This window comes from Falco naumanni, chromosome 1, assembly GCF_017639655.2.
Source record: "Falco naumanni isolate bFalNau1 chromosome 1, bFalNau1.pat, whole genome shotgun sequence".
NCBI classification, from domain to species: Eukaryota; Metazoa; Chordata; class Aves; order Falconiformes; family Falconidae; genus Falco; species Falco naumanni.
Genome location: NC_054054.1, coordinates 71,519,803 through 71,545,366, shown reverse-complemented (window position 1 = coordinate 71,545,366; position 25,564 = coordinate 71,519,803). Strand labels below are relative to the sequence as shown.

The window sequence follows — 25,564 nt, the reverse complement described above, 5'->3', positions numbered from 1 at the left end:
CCTGGTTTTCTTGAGTATAAAGCTGTAAAATCGAAGGAAAAAGCACAACATAAGCTTTAGCTTTTGCCATTGATTTGTTTTACCACATCTCTATTAGTAGAAATTAATATAACATTTAACATAATTGGGAATATTTTGCATGATGAAAAATCATTTTAATCAGCTTGTATGCATAAAATCAAGTCTTATGCTCACATAAATGGTGATAATGGATTACAGAGGAAAAAAATTTTGACAGGAGCATTTTCGTATGGAGAGATTGTTTTGGTGAGTGAATGTAACAGTACAGCTTCCTACCTGCAACCCCTTACTGCTGATGCAGCTATACTGCCAAAAGCTACAAAAATAATAAAAGTCTGTTTTGTTGGTGATGTTACTTTCTGAGGGATGTAGTGTAAGGAATTGTAGCAAAGGAACATTTTGTAGCAGAGCCAGAAGTTCTAATTGAATTGGGCCAGCTCAGCAAATTAAGCTCATTGCAGTCCATTAAGTTTACCTGAGAAGACTTCTAGTCGACTCCCTTTCTGAAAGTCGGAGATCCTGATGGATGTTTTGTAAGAGGGAGTATTTGCTCAAATACTGTGTTAGAGAGTGTTCCTTCTTTTTGCTGAAGTAAGATATTTGTTACATCTTGGCTCAGGAAGCTGTTGCCTTTTCATGGCACTGTGTACACATAATCCAGAGAAGTTTCATCGTAAGTGATATATATAATATATTATTACAGTATACTTATTTAATTGGAACATACTAAATCAAGGTGACTGCTTTTTATTGGACTGCCTCCCAGTAAACTGGCATACCCTAATGATACTGAATGGTAATCACTGCTGCTTAGTGGGATTACATTTTACATAAATTCCTCTTAATAGTGATGTATTTAGCTAGTGCCAGATAGTTAAATGATGTTTATCCAAGTGTTAACTTCCAAGTGCTATTCATTGAATACACAATGTACCAAATAAAGATTATATATTATATATATTTTTCTTCGCAGAAGGCATCAGTGAATAGCAGTTTCAGATAATAGAATTGACAAATTTCTTTTTAGACTGTGTTTCTGAAATGCAATACAGAAGCGAAGGAAAAAGCTTGGTTTTTACAAAAAGTTGTGGTTAGAGATCATGTAAGTCACAATTTCATGTCTGAAATTTCATTCTTAGTTTTGTCTCTGTCCCTTATGACTTACGATTAGCTTTTCCTTAAGCTAATTTGGCAACAAAACTTTGTAAAAATATCAGTAGCTAAAAAATTCCTTTGTATGTAGATGTACTCTTCCAATAAGCATTGGGCAGAATTTTACAGCAGGCATTAGAGCTTGCTTGAGAACACTCTTAAGAGATTGCTTAAAAGGAACACAAAGCACTTCCTGCATATATAATTTGCCGCTTTCAAATCTGATTTGATTTTTAAACTAAATTGAAATTGGAAAAAGGATTTTACACTATGAGTCTAGTATTTCTCTTATGCAGATTGAAAAACCGAAGCATGAGGATGCTTAAGGCTTTACCCAGGGTCTTTGTAGTAAGTCCAGTTAGTACAAGTAACAGAGCAGGCAGATTAAAATGTCCACATGGGTCAAGTATAAAACATGAAGATGCTAGTGGATAACATTTCTACTAAGATGCTAGACAATGAACTTGGCAGCTGAGGCGCTAATATCAAACTTTCACCAACTGTGCTACTGAAGTGGTTACCTCCTGCAGAGGATAAGTCAGAAGGAGGGAGCGGGGAAACTAACAGCTCAGATAAATCCACCAAACGATGTGTCAGGGCTCTAAACTAGATCGAGTTCAAGAACTCAGGGGTTCTGAGCTGCCTAACTTTAATGTTCTGCCTTGTGCTATGACATATCCATGGAAGTATTGATGTGCATACATCTTCATTGAAGGCAAAGCTGTCATGTATTTTTATTAAATTACTTCATTGGTACCTGCAGCAGGCTATTCAAGAGGTGGGTCTCATCCTGAATTTCCTTTACTCTTAGGATACAGCTTTTTGAGAATTTAATCAGTAGGAATCATGCAGCTACTTGCTTGATGAATCTCTCTCCATCTGTCCTTCCTTCCTTGTTAGAGCTGAGATTTTAATTACAAACATCTGTGCACTTTCTCTGTTTCGTCATCAAAAATAGGAATTGAATGTCCCTGTTGCTGCTGGCAAAGACAGAACAGAGCAAACACCATGATGGAAACATTTGCACAGCTAAGGGAGAATCTCTCCCCCTGCCTCCTTGGGGTCTAGTTAGAAGGGTAGGTGAGCAAGCAGATTGTATTTGTGGGGGCTTCTCCATGTGAGGAGGAGCATAACAAAAGGAAGTTATATTTATACATGTATTTCTATGTATAAATTATTACTAGAGGATTTTTTTCCCCCTGTAAAAACAACTCTTTATAGTTGGAACAGTCTTTTTGGCTAAGGTATGTTAAGCAAAAGCCTCCTTATCAGCGGTGTATTCTTTATTACATGAGAGCACATAGATTGTTTCACTGAAGTTCTTTACAACCCACTTTTTGTGCTCTTGTAGTCAGACTAAAACCTCCATTTTGTGGTTTGGAAAATACAGTAGGAGGCTATGGAGAGAGAGAGAGAGAGCTTGAGGGGGCCATATATGGAGAGAGAGAGCATTAATACTTACTCTTGGTCACGTAAACCTTTTTTACTGTGGTGGTTAGGAAAATGTGCCAGTTAAAAAGATATCCCTCGCTCCCTTCATTCTCCTCCCTTTTGCCTTCTGAAAGAGCAGGTGGGAAGTTCCTTTCATAATACACGTGGCATATCGTTATTTATTCATGTGTTCATCTTTCTTTTTCTGATGAAAGTACATGTAGGAGGAACATTATAAATCCAAGGTAATTTTCTACAGTAGCTACAGGAGGTTTATAAAACATTTTTGCAGCTAGAAATACATGCATTTTTCAAAAAAGTGTATTGCAAACGCAGCTGGCTTAATAAAGAGGACACACAAAGCTGCTCACTTACAGTTCTGTGGCGTGCCTCATTTCTCATGTAAAGCTCCACAACATGGGAATTATTGCAGTGCTAGCCTTCACTACTGTTGAGTTACATCTAATAGTGTAACTTAAACTTAATGTTCATAGAGAACAGGAACAGTGAACCTATAGCTTCCTTCTGCTGGCAAGGACAAAGTAGTAGTGCTTCTGAAAGGTATGCTTTGCCTTGCCTTGCCTTCCCCGTCCTTGCCTTTTCTTTCACTTGAAGGTGGATGAAATGATGCAGAGAGGAGAAAAGAGTGAATAGAGAGGAGTGAAATTTCACAGGAAATAGAGCTCAGAGGGAAGAGAGTGTAGAATTTAATTTGAGACATTCATTGGATTTTTTTCCTATAGTGATTTCTGCTACTTAATTAAGCAGTCTCATAGCCACGGTGCTCAGCTCTCCAGCTCTGATCTATGGCATTAAAGAATTTCCTGCCCACACCCTTTATTATTCTGACTTCAGGCGCTGCAAAAAACATGAGAAGCAAGGATATTGATATTTTAATCATCTGGCTATGACGTTAATAAGATTTTGGCGCTATGTGATATAACATACCCTTTGTCTTGATATCTAGTGATACAAAGAGACATCTAGAGCTGCAGGTTTAACCTTAGAGGTTTTTGCCCCAGTTGTGCTGCCATGGCACATCACTGTATTATATTGTGTGCAAAAGGGCTGTTTCTAAAGCAGCAGTTACAGTCCTACAGTGTCTTTGCTTTAAGATAGAGGGCAGCGGGTGCTCTACAGGTGGGTTGGTGCATGCAGTCTGAAGATCAGGCTTTAAAAGGAAGCATTTGAAATCTGGACATCACACATAGCAAAAGGATTTTGAGGTATAGCACCCTAACGTCAGACTACCTAGGTTGTTAGGTTTCCTTAAGAGACAAGTTGAACAGATTTGAAAGGGCGTGCAATTCTGCTAAAGGAGTTAAAATGATAAGGCATAAGCCAGCTTTTTAATGTGTGATAAACATTGGCTATAATTTCCCTTTTCTCCATTATAGAAAGCATGGAAAGAGATTATATGGTCGGGATTTTGCCAAGATCTTTCTTGCTTTTAGAGAAATGTTTGGTTTTACTTGCTCCAACTGCAATTGACAATACATTGAAATAGTGATTCAAAAGATTACAAATGAAATTATTTTGAAAACTTATTTAGGCTCTAGTAATTTACTAGGGTGCCCAGAATGAAACTAGCATGCAGCAGATTCATGTCCTTAACAGACAATACCCCTTTTGTGCATACACATGCGGATAGGAAGCCAGGCAGGCCTTCTCCAGCCTCCAAAGAGAACAAATACAGGCAAAAATTGAGGGTTGTCTGTGATAAAGCCATTAGAAATTTTTTCCCTTCGTTTCTGTCCCTGTCTGTGTCCCATTGCCTTTTATGCATTTATACAGCACTTGTGTTATAGAAGCTGAGCGAAAAAGAGGCAGAGGTGCATGGGCCCCAGCGGATGGGCAGTCTAAATCCATGCTTTCCAAAGGCCCTGCCCTAACAACCATCAGCCATGCCACTCTGGTTATAAGTCTGGCTTGATTTAGGGCAGTTATTTGCTTTTCAATCGCAGCGGCAGTCCCCTCCTATCCAGTTTTTGCCTTCAGTGCTCACTGCAGAACAGGCTCTAGAACTGCACACGACATGTGCGCAGTCAGGCACCAGACTCATAGCTCATGTTTTGCAAGTATCTAGAAAGTAATTGTCCCATTTGGGCACTTCTAAGAAACAGATGAACTGCTTATATACCTACAGCTGTGCTGAAATAATCTTCAAAAGCTCCAACTTGGTATTTTTTTCTACAGCTGTGTATTTCTGAGAAACAAGGAGGATGGGGAGAGGGGCCCCAGCCCCCTGAGCAGTGGGAAGTGGTGAGACACCAAGAACGACAGCTCTGACTCGGCGTGGGCATGGTCAGGAGTGAAGGTGCCCGGACCCCTGCACATACCAAAGCATCCCCTGGGAATGTGGCGAGCAGAGACAGGGCACCTGGGGGGGGCACCACCCCCCTACCAGCTCAAAGAGGCGAGCTCCAATAGTGTGGTCATTGCCCCCCCAGAAGGAACCTAGCTGTGGTTTCCACCTGGCCAAAAGCCAGTGCTGGAAGGCATGTGGCGGCCGAGATGGAGCTCCCTTGTAAACATGCAGCTGTTCAGGTCCTGGGCTGCAGGGGAGAGCCTGAGCCTGTTGCTGGTACCAGAGGGCAGCAGAGTTGACAGCTGTGTGAGGTATGACCAGGTGGATGATCTGCTCAGCCTGGTGGCAGAGCTGAAAGGGGAAGCATGGGCAACAAGGAGGGAGGAGCTGGAAGCCATCGTGCAGCAGCAAGACTGACATAATCACCATCATGGAAACATGGCAGGATAACTTGCATGACTGGAGTGCTGCAGTGGATGAGTATAAAATCTTCAAAAGGGATAGACAAGGATGGTGGGGAAGCTTTGTAGGTCAGGGAATGTTTCAACTGCCTAGAGCTGAATGAAGGTGACAGTAGGGTTGAGTGTTTGTGGGTAAGAATCAGAGGGAGGGCCAACAAGGCGGGTATCCTGGTGGGAGTCTGTTATAGACCACCCAGCCAGGATGAAGAGACAGATGAAACGTTCTACAAGCATCTGGGAGAAGTCTCAAGATCACTAGCCCTTGTTCTCATGGGGGACTTCCACCTACCAGGTGTCTGCTGGAAATATGACACAGCCAAGAGGAAACAGTCCAGGAGGTTCCTGAAAAGTGTGGAAGAACTGCCTGACACAGCTGGTCAGTGAGCCAGCCAGGGGAGATGTCCCGTTGTGGTGGGTTGACCTTGGCTGGATGCCAGGTGCCCACCAAGCCACTCTATCATTCCCCTTCTCAGCAGAAGGGAGCAGCAGCAGGCCATCCCCGTGTGGCAAAAGATGAGCCGGCAGGGAAGAAGACCAGCCTGGCTGAACAAAGAGCTTTGGCTGAAACTCAGGGAAAAAAAGGAGAGTTTATGACCTTTGGAAGAAGGGGCAGGCAACTCTGGAGGGCTACAGGGATGTCACGAGGTTATGCAGGGCAAAGATTAGAGAGGTGAAAGCCCAGCTAGAACTCAGGCTGGCCACTGCTGTAACAGGTAACAAAAAATGCTTTTACAAATACATTCGAAACAAAAGAAGGGCCAAGGATAATCTGCAATCTTTACTGGATGTGGTGGGGAACATTGCCACAAAGGATGAGGAAAAGGCTGAGGTACTCAGTGCTTTCTTTGCCTCACTTTTTAATAGCAAGACCTGCTTCCCTCTGGGTACTCAGCCCCGTGAGCTGGAAGACCGGGATGAGGAGGAGCAGAATGAAGTCCCCACAGCCCGGAGGAAGACAGTCAGTGACCTGCTGCTCCACTTAGACGTGCACAAGTCTATGGGGCTGGATGGGACCCACCTGAGGGTACTGAGGGAGCTGTCAGAAGAGTTCATGAAGCCACTCTTTTTGGACCAGGCTGCCCAAGGAGGTGGTGGCATCGCCTTCCCTGGAGGTGTTTAGAAAACACATAGATGCAGTGCTTAGGGACATGGTTTATTGATGGACTTGGCAGTCCCAGCTTAATCGTTGAACTTGGTGATCTCAGAGGTCTTTTCCAGCCTGAATACTTCATGATTTTAACACTTTACTACCTGAATTTTGGTTTGGACTTCCAAGTTTCCACGGGGCAGTCCTGTGCATCATCTGCCTGTTAAGCCCTCCTCCTTTAAAAGAATATAAAAAATACTGAGAAAAAATGCTAGATTTAACAAGGAAATTTTAGGTTTATATATAAGGAGTCTTGGTCCAATTAAAACACCTTTCCTTGTGTAAGCATTTCAAAAGCCCACCAAAAAGATTGATTTGTCTGTAACTGAAATGTCTGCCAATTACATATGACTAAAGAAATTAATTTGTATATTTCAGCACATATCCCCCCCACCTTCTTTATTAGAATGTTAATGTGATGAATACATAATCCCAGAAAAAAAATATTATTTATTCTGCAGATACAAAGCAAGAACATTTAGAGTAATGTGCATGAGGATGTAACAGCAATTTTATTGGCACATTCCCTTAGGATGCCTTATATGGAGGATGTACTATAAACTACCTGCAAGGATTTAGTGGCATACAGTCATATCTCTATTTTGACACCAAATTAATTTGTATATTACACCAAGTGTAAATTGTAGATGTTCTGCAGAGGAAGAGCAGGGCTTAGGTAGACTTGTAGTAGACAAGCTGAAGCACTCCATGGCATTTTTTACATCCAAGGCAATTACTAATAAAAAAAACCTCGGAGAGCACTGTGGGTGGCATAGGTAGTAGCTATTCTTCTGCTTGATGCCAGAGTAATGTGCTTTTCCCCACAGTTATGCACTCAGTCTGGGTAGTGGAGGTAGCAGTTGTGTCCCTGCCCAGTGATAGAGAAACACTCACTGCCAGTCAGATTAATCAGTCTTCCCCCTTTTGTGACTAGCAAAGGTTTGTTGTTGGTACTTAGCCTGGGTAACAAGAACCAGTGAGATGTTGGTTTGAAGGAGAGTGTATATGCAGGTGTGCCTCCTGTACTGCCTGAGTAGGAAAAAAAGCAATGGTCTGTTTTCATCTGTGTGATCCCAGCAAGGTGATTACCCAGTTTCTGACAGGTCTGTTAAACGCTGTGCAAAAGTGACCTTATGGTCACTCGCATATCTTAATAAAATAAATCAGTGCATATCTGCTACACAATTGACCTGGAGAAGCATTTAATTTTATTTTCCCACTTCTTGCAGAATATATTTTGTTCTATTTATGCAATTTATGCTTTGCACAGTAATGCATAGTCCTTCAAACTACAGATCATAAAAATAAGACTAGATACTGTATAACTCAGCAGCATGTCAGGAGAAAATGCTTTAATGCCTTCTGCCTACTATTACAGGTTCAGAGATATCTACATTTTCAATTTTGAATTCTGTACTTTCAGTTTTGAACTGAAGGGAGAAGGAGGATCTCTTCTTTAATAGACAGCTAAGATGTCTGGACCAGTCTTTAGTTCTGATATGATTTTCTCTGAATTCAAACCTTTCTTCCATCTGCATATATCCATGGGAGAATATATCTACTAAGTGTATGCTATATGTCAGAACTTATAAAATATTCCAAAGAAGCCATAATATCACTGAGATATCACTTAATCACTTAATATCACATTATATCACTGAGAGGGTTTCTCAGTGCATTTGAAAAATTGCAGTTAACTAGATTGCAAACAGGTTAAAAATAATCAGCACATATATTATGCATGATATGTTGAAATTAATCAATCTTTTTTTGATACCTGACCTATTTGTCATCAGATGTCATCACTGATACATTGTAGATGAATAGTCCTAGCCAAAGACCAACATCCCAAGATGGAACTGAATACAGAAATACAGAGACATAGCTGCAATCCAGACTTGAAGTTCTCTCCTTTTAGTCCATTTTCTGTAACCTAGATGTCACTGGCTCCTGGCCACTGAAGCATGTAGATACTGTATATGAGCCATGAAACCCATGTGAGTTACCTCTGCCAGGCTTGTGCTGACTTCTGTTCAGGGTCAGCTCATGGAGATCTCTCCTGCACTTGGAGGCAGGAGGGCTTGTCCTGGAGCTGACACAAGTAAAAAATCAGTTACAGCCCTGAGAATGGGCAAAGGGAGGAGGAGGGAGGAGGTGGTGAGCCCAGTGACATGTTACCAATTCACAGGGAAAGCACAGCTAAAGAGTGGTTGGAAACTGTTGCTCTATAAGACTAGCTAGTTGTGGTGCATAAAATATGCATTTACTTGATTAGGGTAAAACTGGAGAATGTTGTCTTGAAAAAAAAATATTGGATTAGTTTAAGGCTCTCCTTTGCTGTTCAAAAGTATATAATATCTTGCAGATTTGAAAGATACTATATAAACCCAAAATCCACTGATTACTGCTGTTGCTGCCGAGCCTGACTGTGTCAATAGCTCTTATACCAGAGTAAGGGCGCTTCTAAGAAGCTGCAGATAGTGGTGGTCAGAGGCCTGTCTTTTCAGCTCTGAAATGTCTACATCCGTTTCTTACCATTACTGGCAAGCTCTAGCAATTTTTTTAATTTTAACTGGCACTTACTGTAAAGCTTTTAAGTGATATGAGGGGGTTTGTGCATGACATAGTGCTTAAAAATGCCCCTGTCAACCAACCGAGTTGCATTCAGATGGATTTGGTTTGCTTTGCAAAAGTCATCAATTAGAGCATCTCAAAGCGATCTTTGGAGAATGCAAGTAACTTCCATGACGATTGGCTTAAGGAGTCTTGCTGCTTTCTAAAGTGATAGCTGCCATCTAATCATATTGTGTGTCACACTAATATTCATCTCAAATATGATGTTATTTGAAAGCATTAGCAAAATACATTTTAGCATCAAGTACCTTATCTTTAATTGCAGTTGAATCAATGTTAATTTTCAGTTTGTAACAGAGCTGTTGGCCAGCAATGCTATGTGGGGCCCTGTTACGGAGCAGCTGCACAATTTGTCCATACTACAGGCAGAAGGAGGAAAGGTTTTGTCCCAGATCTTTGATCTCTACTACAAGAAACTCAGTGTTATTTTTCCCTTTCCCTTCTACTGAGACTATACTGGAACTACTATAGTTTAGCAGAGTAACGCAGAAGGTACTCGAGCTGAGTGTAGGTGGAGTCTAGACCAGGATCTGCATGGCTCACCCTCTTCTCCAGTTTCTGACTCCTACACTGCATTAAGCTGTGCCCTCAGCTGTAAAGTCTTCCTCTGTCATTCCTTGAACGTTTCAAATAATTATAGAGGACCATTCCTTGATTTTTACATAGTACTTTAGGCTGCTGCGTATCATTTTGTGACCTTTAGTCTTTCTACCAGTCTCTCCAATAGTTTCCTTATGTATGCATGAGTATGTGTCTGTATTTGTTTATATACAACGCAGCGTCACCTTGCAAAGATCAGGAAGATTAGGAATAGCAAAGTATTAAGTTTTATGAACACATCATATAAAATAAATATGATCACTGAAACAGCAGTTAGCTTTTGATGTGGGAAAATAATTACTTTAATAATTACCTTTAAGAAGACTTCACTTCCCTTCTGCTTTTCTTTCTTTTCTTCCTCAAAGCAAGCTGATGCATAAGTCATTTTTGTGTAATGTGTTTTTCAGATATGGAGACAAGTGAAAAAATCCAGAAAAGTGGAGTTCTTCAGGTGTTCGCAAGTCTGTTGACGCCACAATCTTCCTGCACAGCAAAAGTAGCTAACATCATAGCAGAAGTAGCCAGAAATGGTGAGGTTTTCTACAAGAACTTTTCTGCTGGAACATCTTCAGTTTTTCACCTCACTTGTCAGTATGTTTTACTTCATTTATGTTTTCATTTTGTAGATTAGACACTTTTCATATCCCTCTCTTTCACTCTTTTTGTTTTGTCAAATTTTGTTTCTCTGCTTTTTAATATAATCAAAACAGCGTTTGGCTGCTGGATTTTTTTAGTCCTTACTTTCATGCTATTTAGTTTTTAACACAATAGTCTAATTTATCGGGCAGAAATAGCATGCACCTGGCTTTATGAAATGCATATAGAAAAAAAAGATGTGCATAATTTGTGCATCCAGTTATACATAGTGCACACAGTTACAACAGTAGTATGTGTAGAGGTGGTTAAAGGATAGTAGATCATTTCTTTGGTCTGAGATTTATGATGACATTATTATCATTATGAAGCCTTTGATACCACATGGAAATCAGTTACTGCTATCGAAAGAGCATTATATGTATTAGAGCAAGAGCCCAAGATCCATTTTGGTATGTATTACATACATACAGCCATATGAGATGATCTACCACTATTTAGATTTTTTTTTTCTTTAGGAGAATTATCTTAAAGCTCACCCAATCTTCTGTATACCTTGAGCTCAAATAAATGGTGTCATATCTGCAGGCAGGCGCTACTGTCAGACCCTGTGACACTGGGGTAGAGGAGGTTTGTGGCTGACACTTCTCACTCCTTGACTTGCTGCTTTCCCAGCCAGAGAGGCACAGGTTGCATTTTGCACTTTCCTTTCTCAGACACGAAGCAGAGAAAAGTAGGATGCCTCTTAACTGCTGTCTACATGCAGGCCTGGCAGCTGTATCTCTCTCCCTCTGTAAACTCTCATGCTGATGCTCTACAGAGAAAGGGCTACATTATTGCTGACTGTTTCCACATTCCCTTCCTACCTTTTCTTTGGAATCACAGTATTACAGCTTCTTACTGATAGCCCATGTGACCTCCTCTACCCAATTCACTGATTTTGAGACAATGTATATATGGATATTCAGAAACAATTATCAACAAGAAGACATATGTATGTGTATATATATATATATATATATATGGTTAGGTTTTAAGTTTTAAAATTATTTAATAAATAGTAAAAAGTGTAAACATAGAAATTTAAGCTTACAGATGTTTCAGAATAAGATTAATGCAGCTATCACATGCTAATAATAACACTCATAATAAGTATATTTAGAATATTGCAGTCAACTGTGTATCCTCATAGTTAGTCCTTTTAGCTCCTACCTCAGAATGGGGAAAGTTAAGAATAAAACCAATGTTCACTGATTACTATCCATTGTTTCCTGCCAGATCTCTTACAGAGCATTTTAGCCAGTATCTTTCAAATCTGAATTAATACACAAAATCTCTGAATAGTTTCTCATGTACCCTTTTCCTTGCCAGCTTTTAAATTGTTGTTATGAGTACGCTCTTCAGAGTGTACTTTGAAAGCATCTTACCTGGTTCATCATACAAAATAGCTTTTGTCTTTTTCTTACAGTTATTAGCAGGTATAACTGGGACCTCTGGCAGGTAAGGTTAAAGTGAAGGTATTCAGAAGTTATTTAAGGTGCCCAGTGCTTTCACGACTGAGATGAGCTGGGTGTTCCTCTTCGGATTCTAACTGTTGAAATCATTGCTTAAGCAGGATACCAGGGAACACCTTATTTGAATTCTGTTCTTTTCTTTGTCCTCTGACGTAAGAATACAAATGCTTATATTGCAGCTTTTTTCAACAAGCTTCAAGGCACTTAGAGAAAGTTGTGTTATCAACATCCTACAGATGGTAGGCATTAAACCCTGGCAGTTGAACTGATTTCCCTATGGTCATGCCAGGCAGCCCTGGCAGAGCTGGTAGTAGTGCCTCTGACTCTGAATCTGGGCTTTACTGATAAAAGAACATCTTTTGCTTCCCCACTTCTTCTTGACCTTTCCTATTCCCCTCATCTGGTCCAACACACAGACACACACACAGAGACACGCACACACACATATACAGACATGTGACATCATATCCCTCTGCCTCAGTAGTTTTGTTAAGTTTCATCTCCTCCGTTCCAGCTCTTTGTGCTCTTGCTCTGTTTCACCTTTCCAGTTCACATGACTTTTCCTCCTCCAAACATGAACCTGTGTTAATCTCTCCCATTTTAAATATCCAAACACACAGATTTCCCCTTAGTCAGTCTTGTCTCTCTAGCTACAGCCATTTCCCTTTCTACTGTGGGCATACTGAAGGCTCAGATGTGCTTGCTACATGGGGTTTCTCTCCCCACTGTGGACCTTTTAAACCCTCTTCTGAGGTCTTCAGTGTCCTCTTCTTTGCCAAGTGTAGGAATGAGAACATCATCTTCATACTCTGTAATACCAAGTCACAATTACATTTCTCTTTTGAAGTCTTGTCCTCCTTTGGTTTGTATTATTCTGTCCTCAGTGGTTCTCCTCCTAACTTTTAAAGTGATTCTTCACTGTTTCCTTCAAAGGATCAGCTTCATTTCCCCCTTCCAGGTTAGTGGAAACCTTCTAAATGGTTCTTTTTCTTTCTTCTATTATTTCTGTGTAGTATCACCTTCAAATACAGTTGCAGTTACCACATTTTTGTTGCTGTCTCACAGATCTATTTTGCTATATATGGCATCATTTCTTTTACTTGTTGTCCTTACACAACCTTGATAAATAAAAGTTTGTTCAGCATATTGCCTAATCATTTTGCTGCTGAATGGGAGACTGAAAGCTTCTGCTCATTCCAAATGGAGGAAGGGTTTCTCACTCCTTTTCACCACATGAGCAAGAACCTAAACATATGACAGAACAGACTGAGACCTCTCAGTCTCTTAGGAAAGATCAAGTTCCATTTTCTGTCACAGACTAGGAGAAAAAAAATATATCTAATTTTGATAATGTAGAAACTATGGTAAATTAGTGGATGTAAAAGAAAACTGTGCAGGGAGAAGCTGAAGAACAGACGAGGTTTTATAGGCAATTAAGAGGAAAAGGCTGAACGGACAGAGGAAGGAACATAATACATTTAGTAAGTAAACATTGAGATGAAGATGAAAGTGGATGATAAAAAAATAGATAAAAAGTTACATGGACATGGCAAGACCAGTTTTAAAGAACAGATGTATCTGATATTTGCTCAGTTCATTACGATGGATACCATCACCATTTATCACAGTATAGCATCTGTCTACAATTTTAAGATGTTACATTATCTCAGGAAGGTGGGTCAGTTGTGGTGACTACTGTCTTCTGTTGGACCTGTGCAAGTGTATAGATATTGCTTATTCTGCTTCATCTACTTGTTGGTATATCAAAGTTTATCATCCTGTGAGAAATAGCTCTGTGACAATTATTTCTTTAGCTGAAATAACACTGCAAGATTAACTACAAAAGGTACAATATGTAGCTACAGAAACATCTAAGAACATTGTAATAGGTGCAACAAAGGGAGTATTTAAGAAGATATATTTGTACTTCAAGCATTGTATGAAATCTTTGAGTTATTGGCATGTTGATCCAGAATCAGAAAAACTTTCTTATCTCTTTTTATGGAAATTGGACACTGGTTCATTCTGTTTCATAAATGACTAAGTAACAGAAAGGTAAGCTGATTTTAGAAGATCCAACATAGTCTAGGATCAGGAAGAGATATAATTTGCGTTTACAACAAATGTATTGACCTTTTGCCTATTACAATGCTACATCTCTGAATGGTGCTCAGTAGTAAACTATTAAGTAACACTGTTGGTGTGTCAGGTGGTTGCTTCTGTAAATTTCCTTTGTAAAATGTGCAGCACAGTGCCTGTGTAACTGTAGCTCCTTATGGAGACCAGTCCTTTATCTCTCTGATACCAGGATAATTCTCTATCTATGACTTGCATGGATGTGAAATAATACTTTGGTTCTCTGTGACTGGGGGACATAGCAGGAAGGAAGGACAGAAAGGCAGAGAGCTTCCCAGTGGATGGATCCTCTAGCTTTCCTCCCATGGTGGGCATCAGTTAGACTGTGGAAAGGTACAGGCCTTTGGGCTCACCTAATCTCTCTTGTATTTCTCATTCTTTCTTTTTCTTTTCCTTTCCTTACCTTCCAAATAAAGAGCCTGTTACTTGGCATTAATTCTTTTTTTTTTTTTTTTTAAAGCAAAAGCTTCTCGGGAGTTCTAATTAAGGGAATAGAGAGTAAAAAATGGTGCTCATTTTGGAATATGAATACTAGTCTTAAGTCATCTTTTGTGTTATTTAATAATTTTAAGTTGAATTTGTTGGGGTGGAGAAAAAGATTGTGAATTCACTGTTCTTTTCAGCACTTCTTTATGATGCTAAAAACATGCTCAGTCTGAGCTATGCTAAATTAGTTTCCATGGAAGTCAATTAAATACTCTTAATTCCTTCTAAATTAATGAATAATGGAAAGAAGATAAGCCCAAATCCTGACTTGGGCTTATTCTCTAGAAACTTGCATGAGAACTTACATTGTTTGTCCATGGATATGTTTATTCTCGCAAAAGGCCCAGATGCAATGCCAGTGTAACTAGAATGCATGAAACCGAAAACAGCCAGCTTGCTTTAATAGGCTTTGCATTATTTCCAGAATTTATGCGGAACCCATGTGTGGATGCTGGGTTGATCCCTCCTTTGGTGCAGCTGTTAAACTGCAAAGACCAGGAAGTATTGCTTCAAACAGGACGTGCCCTGGGCAATATATGCTACGATAGCCGTGAGTGTTGAAATATGCCATATTTTGCAATGCTCTTGTAGGAGGGAGGGAAATGCTTTAGGTGTTCTGTACATTCTGTACCAGGGGATGATTTTCCTTTTTTCTTGATTTTTATTTACCACATGACTTTTCTGATTGTATGGGGCAATTGAATGTCACATTTGCATTACACTTTTGTGACAGAGAGGTTAAAACAACTGATTCAATATTGTGATACGCTGGATATAAGAATAGAAAAATTTGTGATCCTGGGTTTGTTTTCTTTTAAACATAATGAGCTAGGATTTCAAAGAGCAGGTATTATATACACAGAGGCCTGAAAGGTGTTTTTTTCTTCAAACTGTCTCAGAAGGGAACGGAGTCAGAGGGGAATATTCATATTCTACCAGTCTCAAAGTAACGCAGAGCTAAATATGTGGCTGAAATGATGTCTGACCTATGTTGCTGATTCTCAGAATCCTTGTGTGGCCAATCAGTTGCTTCAAGATTACATATTGGTAGTTTTGGTAGTCAGAGGTTATAGGGAAGGAAGGTTGGTGAGGGTTTTTTTTAGCCTTTTGTGGGCACAGTAAGTTTTGCACTGCCAAGTAATTGAGTTTTGAAATTAAATTGTGACTTCTCATGTTGATTACATGCATGGGTATTTCATTTGCAAAACCAAACCAATAGTCGTAGTGTTTTGAAAATGCCACTTCATTATCCTTTCCTTTGAATATTTTGATAAAAAACAATAAATATGGTACAGAAGCAGAGACACCAGAAACATCTTTCTATGCACAGGAATTTAGAAGCCTATGGATGTCTGCAGATGGGAAGTCAGATGAAATTGTAAAAGCATTTTGTTATCTTGAGATTTAGTGCCTTATTTCATATGGCAAGAAATTTTCTTTGTTCTGTGTTGCATTTACTAAAAGTTTTGTTGTTCTGAATACTGTCTGTTGAAAAAACTTTCTCCTTGCTACTTTTTCTCATCCTAGTTTGGAAATGTACATTTTGTATTGTTTTAAACTACCTTGCCTTTGACCTCAAGGAAATTGATCAGATTTTCCATGCTGGCATTTCCATTTACAGACTAACAACTGCTTGAGGATGTTAATGTATAATTCTTTCATTTAGGATCTTCTTTAAGGTGAGCAATCAACTGAACAGCTGCTTCCCCATGGAAACTTCAAGTAGAAGCTGTTGAGCTTTCTATAATGTAATTTGTTTACTATATTTTATTTCAGGGTCATATGTGATGTAAAGGTCACTCCCAGGTGGCACTGGTTTATTTCATATAAGTAAAACCTATATAACTATTCATGTCATTGTTGTTCAACCCAGATTCTTTTCATAGAATACAATAAAGACACACAAAAATGGCTTTGTAGTATCAGGTATTGTGGACTACTGCTGGCTTTTACAGTGCAGGATTTATCCAGTACAGAGAGGCTGTATTATGTGCCTTGTGTTGGTTGTCCTTCTGTGGAGCAAAGCTGGCACTGATAAAATCTGCGGTAGGCAGTGATGTGTTCTGTGTGCCATGTGTGGCCATGCTCCTGTGGGAGGGCAGTCATTACCTTCCCTGTGTATTCAGGTAAGACTAATGAATAAAGTGTAATAAAATGTCACAAAAATCAAGATATTAGCATCTTGGATTTGAGTGGAAGAAGTTATTTACAGTGCTTATTTATTACATCTACCCTACCTGACTTTATTTTGTATGTTATCTTAATGTGTAATGATTATGTAGGTATGTATCCTATCCTAAATTCTTATCTAGGACAAATACTTTCAATATGATTATCACTATAAAATTTAATATATTTTCATGTATGACTATTATTTTTCCCTAACAAAGAGCTCTAAAGTATAACAAAGACAAGGTGTGGAGGCCAATAATTCTAATAAAAAAAATGTTATTATGTATTGATAGTCTTTTTTCTTTTCAGTTGCCAAACACAGGTGTTATCCTTCTGATAATTGAGACTCATATAGGGAACTTGAAATACATCAGTAACTATATTTTACCTACCATATACATATGCTTTTTTTTTTAACTTGTACTGTGTGTGTAATTAAAGTCCTTCCTCATTACTGCATGTTATAAGTCCTAAATCAACGTTAGTCTGAAACTATGAAATCAAACCCATACTGAATGGGTCCTATTTATTGAAAGCCCCAATTATCTTGTATTTAATCCTAGCAAGCATGCATCACTTTTAGTGATAAGGAGTTAATCAGGTCTGTGTTTTTGAGAGAGGTCTGCATGGCACAGGACAAAAATTGTGGGTCAAATGGCTTTTCTTCTAGGGAAGGCCGCTTAAAAGTGGCCTCGCAGAGGAGAAGGATTGCCTGAATTTTTTTCATGATCAAATGAAAATGGCAGTGGTTTCTCAGAGTTCACAAGTCCCAGAGTAGCTGCAGGGAGGCAAGACCATTTCCACGTAAGTTCTGGAAAGGCTACTCCTGGAACACGGCTGCTGTGGGAAACTTATTTCATGGCTAAGTCCCAGTGCTGGAAGAAGTTTAGTACCTTCCACAAGGTAAAAGTGGAATTACTTTCTGGCCAGAGACCTTACTGAATGATTCATCTCCTCACAGAAAACATGAAGTGAAAAGCTGTTGACTTACTGACAGATTTTCTTCTCTATTAAGTTTGAGTTATTGCATGCACAGTGTTATTGTCTGGGTGGTCGTCAGTGTTAGCCTCCTAAAATAATACTGAATCACTGAATCACTTCTTTGAGCAAGGAAGAAAATACAGAGAATTAAATGTATTTTGTAAACGGTTAAGGAGGAAAAAATAGGTCAAATTTATCCCAAGCGGCCTTGAGAGCATCCTTTTTAAAGTATTTATGTTGTGAAGAGATCTGCTTTATGTGAGTCTGAACGTCAAGAATACAGGCAAATATAATTGCAAAGCAAAGTAGAAGAAAGCTTTGTTAGTACTGATGAGGCTTCTAGCCTTCCTCTTGTTTGCAGAGATGAAAGAAACAATTGAGGCAGCCAAAAATATTTTAAGTCAGAAGCGATTAATTTAACTAATCACAGTATGCAGACTGTTCAATGCTGCCCTACAATTCAAGAACAGATACGTTACTGCATGTTCCTGCACAGCCTGTAATTGTTATGCATGCTTTATCTAGTAAATGCTACACACACCTCGGCCCCCAAATATTCATCAAAGCAGAAAATGCAAAGCAAAGAAATGGAGATGTGATCTCTGCTCCTGTCCTTCCTGCTTTCTCCCCCACTGTATCTACAGACTGTACCAAATACAGCTACTTGTACTTCCATATCCCCAGACAATGGATTCCTCAGCCTCGCTCAGGAACAGAATTTTGTCTGAACTATATTACTAGATGCAAAGCTCCTAGCCCACTCATTGCTTTTAACCACCAGATATGGGGTTTTGCTCATAATCAAAGCTAAATTCTTAAGCATTGTCCAGTCAGAGCATAAGACCTGTCCCTCTAGCTGCTTCACCACTCTCTATCCATGAATCAAACTATAGCTACTTTTCTACTGTCTTTCTTTCCAGTCCCCCTGCTGTTCTCCCCAGTGCTATTTCTTTAGTCAGTTTGTACAGATGTTATAGACGGATAGGGCATACCTCCAAAACCCTAAGTACCCCCTGCACCTTGGTTCCACGTACAACATGAAGCTCTTATCTCTATTGTTCAGGAAAGGTTATGTTTAACGTAACATGGTTCTTGCTATGAAAAGCAATGCCTTAAGTCACAGCAGAAATGGTTAATTATGCTGTAGGTAAAGCCTAAAAATTATTTCCTACCATCAGCTCTGCCGGTTGGGATATTAAGTTAAACACCATTATCCAATTTGCAGCTTGTGGTCACTTCATGAACAACCTGATGGCTAGTACATGCCCATGCCTCGGCTCTCTCTGCTGGCTTCTTTCCCAATAGGCTGGGAAGACTCTGATGACTTTAATGCTGTAGCAGATTGAGAGCTTGGGGGACAGGGAGACGGAGACCACAGTTTTCAGGTTAGGCCTGCCTTCTTGCAAGACCCACATGACGATGTAGGAAAAAGGCAAAACCTGTCTGTAGCCAGGTCTCTGACCTCCTTTGACAGCCGGCACACCAATGCAGTTTGTATAGATGAAAGATCAGGCCAACCAGATCCATTTTAGTCAAGAATTTTAATGGAAGATGATACTGTATTAAAATAGTAGTGTTTTCTGAACAGATAATAGCCTCACGATATTTTTTATAATTGTTTGTGATGCACGTTCTGTCTTAATCTCAGTGATCTTTCCATAAGTAGTTTGTTAAACACTTCAGTTTTGAACTGATTGACAAACTGTTTTCTTGTGATTTATATAGCATTGAGCACACTATAGAAGCTACCATCATTATACTGTAAAAGTGATAATTAAAAGAGGAAGTGAAAAGCTAGGATATTTAGAGCCTGATTCAGTAGCCATACAGACTAGAGGGAGTCATTCTGATTGGCTTCAGCTGAGATTAGATTAGACTCTTACCCATTAGAAAATAATTCCTTCTTGCTATTTGGAGCATCCGCATATTCTGAAAGCTATCAAAAGGAAATAAGCTCTCCATATATCTTGTAACAGAAATGAAAAATTTCCCATTCTGCCCTTGCATAATATTTATATTAATGGCAGTGCTTAGAGACCTCCTTGGGGAGTCTCAAAGCTATTCCTTTCTGCACCTGTCTACAACCTTGTTTCTCCATGAAGCCACCAGCCTGGGTACATGTTCTCACCAACCATACTTCATGATATAAACAGCTATAGAATTGGAAAGAAACTAAAAATGAGAACTCATTCTATAAAGGCTTTCCAGACAACTGCTTATCCAGCTTCTTCTGCAGGAAATTTACTGGATCCTTTTTTCATTTTCCAAGCTGTGTATTTCTTTGTTACCTACCCAGTCTTACTTGGGTTGATGGCAGAGCTCCTCTCTGAATTGCAGCAGTGTGGCCTTTCACGTAGACCCAGATCTCTCTTGATCCCAGCCTTAACATCAGACCATGAACATTATACCACTTCTTGTTAGAAAGATCCTACACATGCTATAAATTCTCTATACTCAGTTGTCGATCCTGTAAGGATGTACAGACCTCTTGCAGAGATCTGCTAAGAAAGGCTAAATATAAAAACTACTCAAGTGTAGAGTTACATCTCCTCTCAGGAGATGAGGCTAGTTTCAAGATCTAAAGCAGAAAACCAGACAGCTGAGAATTAAAGGTACTGGAAAGAAGTCAGATTCAGTTTTCTCCAAAACTGGCATAACCTTTCTCAGTACCATATGGAAAACCGGCAGAATCTTAGAACACAACTGGTGTTGATAATGGCACACTACTGGCTAATCATTTCTATGAAGGTCACCCTGATTCATGCAGCCAGGCAACATCTTACCACAGTCTTTCACTTTTCATTGCACCAGATCCTAGCAAATGCAAATGCCACCTATTAAGCTGTTTCCCAAGCAATACCATGAGATTGAGACCAGAGGTTTTAACTTGTTGCTTGAAAAGTGATTGTTTAGAATGGCTTTCAGAGAACAAAAATTCTAGTTTTCAGTTGTACAGTAATAAATATTGTTTTACCTTTAGGTCTGTCCTCTCCAAGACATATCAGTCTTAGAAAACTATAGCATTTTTAACTTAGAAATCCTTGATAATGCAGAATTTTTTTCCCAAGCCTCTGCAGTACAAGTATTGCATCAGCTAGAAACTAAGCACACCATATGCATACCAACACATACTTTCACAGTAATATTTAGTACTTATCAGCAGTTAATCATGAATGTACTTAGGAAGCTGTTAAACAATATTATTGTAATTTACTTATTTTAAGCTGGTCTAAATGGAATCAGAATGATGCGGAAATCTTCCTAGAGCATCAGAAAGAGCCAGGCAAGAGGTCATATGAAAAAACTGAATTCTCATTCTCAGGCTATTACTCTTTCTGAAATTTACATTCTAAATATTAACTCTACTGAAACAAGTGGCAAAATTCTCATGACTTAAGCCAGAACTTAACAGAAGGCCACACAGGGAAGAAAAAAAAACCACAAAACCACCAAAACCAAATTGCCATAGATTTGCAACTTTAACCTTCTTTAAGATGAAGGTATAAGGCCTGATTTTCTGTTTGCTTTAAAGAGTAAAAGGTATGATAGGTTCTGCTTATTTTCTGCAGTGCAAATATTTTACCTCTTCCTGTTTTTTCCAGGAAGATTATTTGAATAAGCAGAATAAGTAGATCAGAATTCTGTCAGTACAGTTGCAAAATAAAAATCTAGAGAAACAAAGCAGATTTTTTTTCTGATTCCTTACTTGCTGCTTCTCCAATATTTCATTCACAGTCTGTAAAGTTTGTGTATTGCTCAGGTTCCAACAGGCTCAAAGACACCTGCTTAATTTACAGTCAAAATAGAAGCCACAAGCAACAAGGAAATTTAACAAAAAAAGAAAAAAAGGGGGGAAAAAAAACCCAGAGAGAGATGAAAGGTGTTTCCAGGGTATTAAAGAAGTTCATTGGCAGACTTGGGAAGGAATTCTGCTTTATTCACTAGATCTTGCTGCCACCCTACAAGCAAGTTAAGGATTCAGACTTTGGTTAAGGACTGAGCTATTTTTTCATACTTCAAAGCTAAAAAAGTAGGAAAGGCAAAAAACTTGGAATTCCCCATATATTTATGAAGATTATTTTTAGAATTTCAATAATAATAAATGAACAAGACATGTAACTCACTCTTCTCCTTTCAATTCAGCCTCACTTTTCATGTCTTTTTTTCACTTTGCCTTTTAAGATATTTTAATTTGTTCATATTTGTAGATAACTGCACAGCCACATTTCATTGCTTTCAAGCCCCTCAGAAAGCAAAGCTTGTTAATTTGGTGTCTAGACATGGCCAAAGTGTCTAGCTTATTCTACTTTTATTTAGACAAATAGGCATTATGTGACTAGAATTATCAACTGTCACTGAATCAGCAGTGGTAGAGAATATTAACTAAATTATCATGGAAAACAGAATAAAGGATCTGTGAGCATCTTGCTAAATATTGCTTATTTGTAATTGGGATGTGTTTATTAGACTTTTTTGTTAAACTTGCAGCCATTGTTCTTTTAACTTTGTGTTTTAATACAGTCTAATTATATAATCATAGCTTATTAAATAATAAGGTAGAATGTAATTTTGTTTTACTCTCATTTTTGCAACGCTGTGTGCATATGTTGCACAGGCCAAGCCTTTTATTTGTTTATATAATAGCTACACAGGCATCAGGTTTTATACAGCATTTCATACAGCGCAGTAACAGCATAGAGTTAGCACACAACATGCAAACAACCTGAATTAATTCTATTTGTTGTGTCCCTGTCTAAGGAATACTGCACAACTCTCAGAAACAGGAATTGGACATTATTATCAAAGAACGACATTAGTAAAATCTATCCCTTAGTGCAGTGAAAGTCTTGAATGTCACAGCCCTGGCACCAGGACTGTTTAGTCAGTGTCTTTTTATAATACTTTTAGTACACTAATATAATCAAGAGATGGTGCCCACCAGAGGAAGTTGCAGCCGAAGCATTTGATAAAAGTTGGTGAGGAAAGAGTTAGGTAAAAGTACAGATTATAGCAAGAGAGTTAGCATCAGCAATTATAAAGCTGTGTTCCTGTCACACAAGGTGTTGGTGTGTATGAACGAAGTTGGTCTTCAGGCCTCCTTAATCCTGAGACTGCTGTGTGTCTGCATAGTTGTCCAGCCAGCAGAATAGCTTGAGGAGTCAGGGTGGATGCCTTGAATACCCTGCCTACAACAAGATGCACATTTCCCTGAAAAAAGTGTCACTTTCCCGAGACAGTGTCTGGTTTATCAAACACATCTTGGCATCACTTGGCCTCTTGAGCGCCAGCTGTTCTGCAGTCAGTGTATTGCTAGTTGCCCTCCAGTCAGATCAGTGGGTTGCCTTCTGCTAAAGAGGTAAAAGATTTCCTAAGACAAAACACTTTGCTGGTCATTCTCAGGTTGTATTCCACAGCCGTGCAAGATACAAGTATCTTCTACAGGTGAGCTCCTCTGTGCAGGCTGCACACTAACAAGCAACAATGCCCATGTGCTGGTGCTTGGAGCTGCTTCAGAAGGCTGGGTCCTGCCACCCCGCCTTAGGCTTCGTAATTTGGGGCACGGATAGCACTGAGCCCAAACGCAAGACTAACCCCAGCTTTTCCTAGATCCCAGGGTGATTTGTTACTTTCTCACTTCTCCAAATAGTTTTCTTTCTTCCTAGTAAGATCCACGAATACGTTTTATGGTGGGTTTTTTTGGTATTGCTTCATTTTTTGCTTCTTGGGCTTTTCCCAACCTACTCCAGATTCCCACAGGTTACACACTTTCTGAGTCTGCTCTTCTGGCAGCTTTGGTGGAGACCCACAGCTCCCTTGCTCTCCTTCAGCTGACAGTGCCACCCTTACACCATACCAGGCAATGCCCCTTGCCAAGCTCCTTTCAGAGGCACCCAGCAGGATGCTCCTGTTTTGCACTGGACTGTGACCATGCCATGTTCAGGCCACAGCCTTGTCCTGAAGAGTTTGAAGCTGAGAGACATCATTGCTCTTAAGGACTTAGGAGTAAAAATTCTAAATTAATTGCTGTGGGCAGGTTTATTCTGTTAATAGCATGACATGCTATAAATACCTATTTACCATTCTAGAAAAATTTCCTGATGTTTTACTGTATAATTGAATTCCATGATTTATTTCATGCTGTATGAAATAATAAGCATGGGCTGGCTTCAGCTCTAACCAACCTAATTTGTTTGACTGCAGTGGAATTAATAAGGAGTTACATAGAGTTATAAAGTCAACTGAAGAATCTGCTGTAAGCATATTGCACATGAAAAGGAAGGCAGAGGGAAGTGCTGCATTCAGATTTGAGGACCTTTACCTGAGTTTTATATATCTAGTAGAACTTTCTCCTACTGGTTAGCTTCTTTATTTTTAAATAGAATTTAGGAGTGGAAATTACTGCACTTTAAAATTAGTATCTCCTCGGAATCCAGAACAAATTACATCCCAATACTGAGACTAGTAGTATTTTATATCGATGCTGATAAAAATATTTCTGCTATTATATTAGAAACTCAGATCCACTAGTAGAAGTTGACTGGAAGTGAAGTATTAAAAAGTCTTGAACAGTAAACTCACCCTATTCTTTTGCCTGAAATAGAAACATTATTTTTCTCATATGTATCTGACATAAGAAGAATATGAAAAATAAGCAAATTTTATTGGAATTAAATTGTGGAGTTGAATCTGGCTTGCATTTGACTGCTGCCTCAGCATAAGATTATGGTGATGTGGTAGTGGCACATTTACCTCCCTTCAAACGTTCTGCCAAACTCATGACTCTGTGGACAAAAGAAATTCCACAATACTCATGAGAGAGATTAGGGTTTGTAGACATTGATATCCTATGGTCCACACATTGAACATATTATAAGAATACCACTAGATCTCCATTTGAATGCAACATTTTAAAGTTGTGTTTGTTAGAAAAAAAACAGTTGCGTAAGAGGGCCAGTATGCTGCTGCATCAGTTGTCATTAGCCAGCAAATATGCTGGCAACAGTTTTATCGAAAAGATCAGTGCTATATATTCTCAGTCCTTGAAGGCACTATATTAAGTGACAGCGTTCTGTTAGCATTTCTAGTTTACTGTTTACATATTTATCATTTTAGCAATAATTTCTAAAAGAATAATTTATGAGACAATACCTTCAATGCAGCTGGAGTTGTAGGGCTAAGGATAGTTGCCATCAATTCAAGATGAACTGATTACCAGACTGTACTGTGAAGCAAGCGTGAGTAATTTGAGATTATTTTTTCTTCATAAAGCAAAAATTTTAAGGCTATATTGATTGATTTTGGTCAGTAAGCAAATAAAAACTGTACTTGTGGTAATCGGAGTATTATAATTCCTGAAGGTATTAAATAAAAGGAAATGAAATTACAGTACAAGATAGAGCAATCACCAAAATTATCTTTCAAATTATTAAAACATGAATCTCAAAATACAGTATTGCTGTATCCTGTCCCTTGTAGACAACTGCACAGAAGACATGGAAAAAGCAGCAAACAAAAATAGTGCAATATAAATACATGAAGCTTACTTTCCTTGAAAAAATAAAATTAATGCAGTGCTGCTGTCTGTTCTGTAATAGGGCTGTAGTCTGTAGACTTGCAGTCAAAATGCCGACAGGGTCCAGAATCCAGTGATTTAAAAGCATACATAAACAGACTGAGGATTAAAAGTAGGGTCAAATATTGACTGACTGTATGACAGCATGGCATTAAAAGATTTATCTTTACAGTGTTCAGACAGAAAAAAAACCAACAACAAAAAAGGAAAACTCCTAGTTTATGTAAGTAGCAATGTTTTTCCTAATGTCTACATAGATAACATGGTTTATACTAGCTAAGGGTTTGCCCGTAACTGTTTTCTGAATGTTATCTCTATTTCCTTAATAAGGAGAGAGAGAAAACATGTAAGCAG

General features: G+C 38.9%; 1 protein-coding gene across 5 annotated transcripts in view; it reads left to right on the top strand.

Annotated features, from left to right (window-relative positions):
* Positions 1-25,564, top strand: part of RAP1GDS1 (Rap1 GTPase-GDP dissociation stimulator 1) — a 101,500-nt gene that overhangs the window by 43,684 nt on the left and 32,252 nt on the right. For 2 of the 5 annotated variants that reach the window (XM_040598850.1, XM_040598858.1), the window contains exons 3-4: positions 10,162-10,284; positions 14,909-15,034. In XM_040598850.1, coding sequence (XP_040454784.1) covers positions 10,162-10,284; positions 14,909-15,034 — 249 coding nt within the window. Of the gene's footprint in view, positions 1-10,161; positions 10,346-14,056; positions 14,332-14,908; positions 15,035-25,564 lie in introns of those variants that run through there. The other 3 variants (XM_040598868.1, XM_040598886.1, XM_040598878.1) reach the window with 3 other exon arrangements.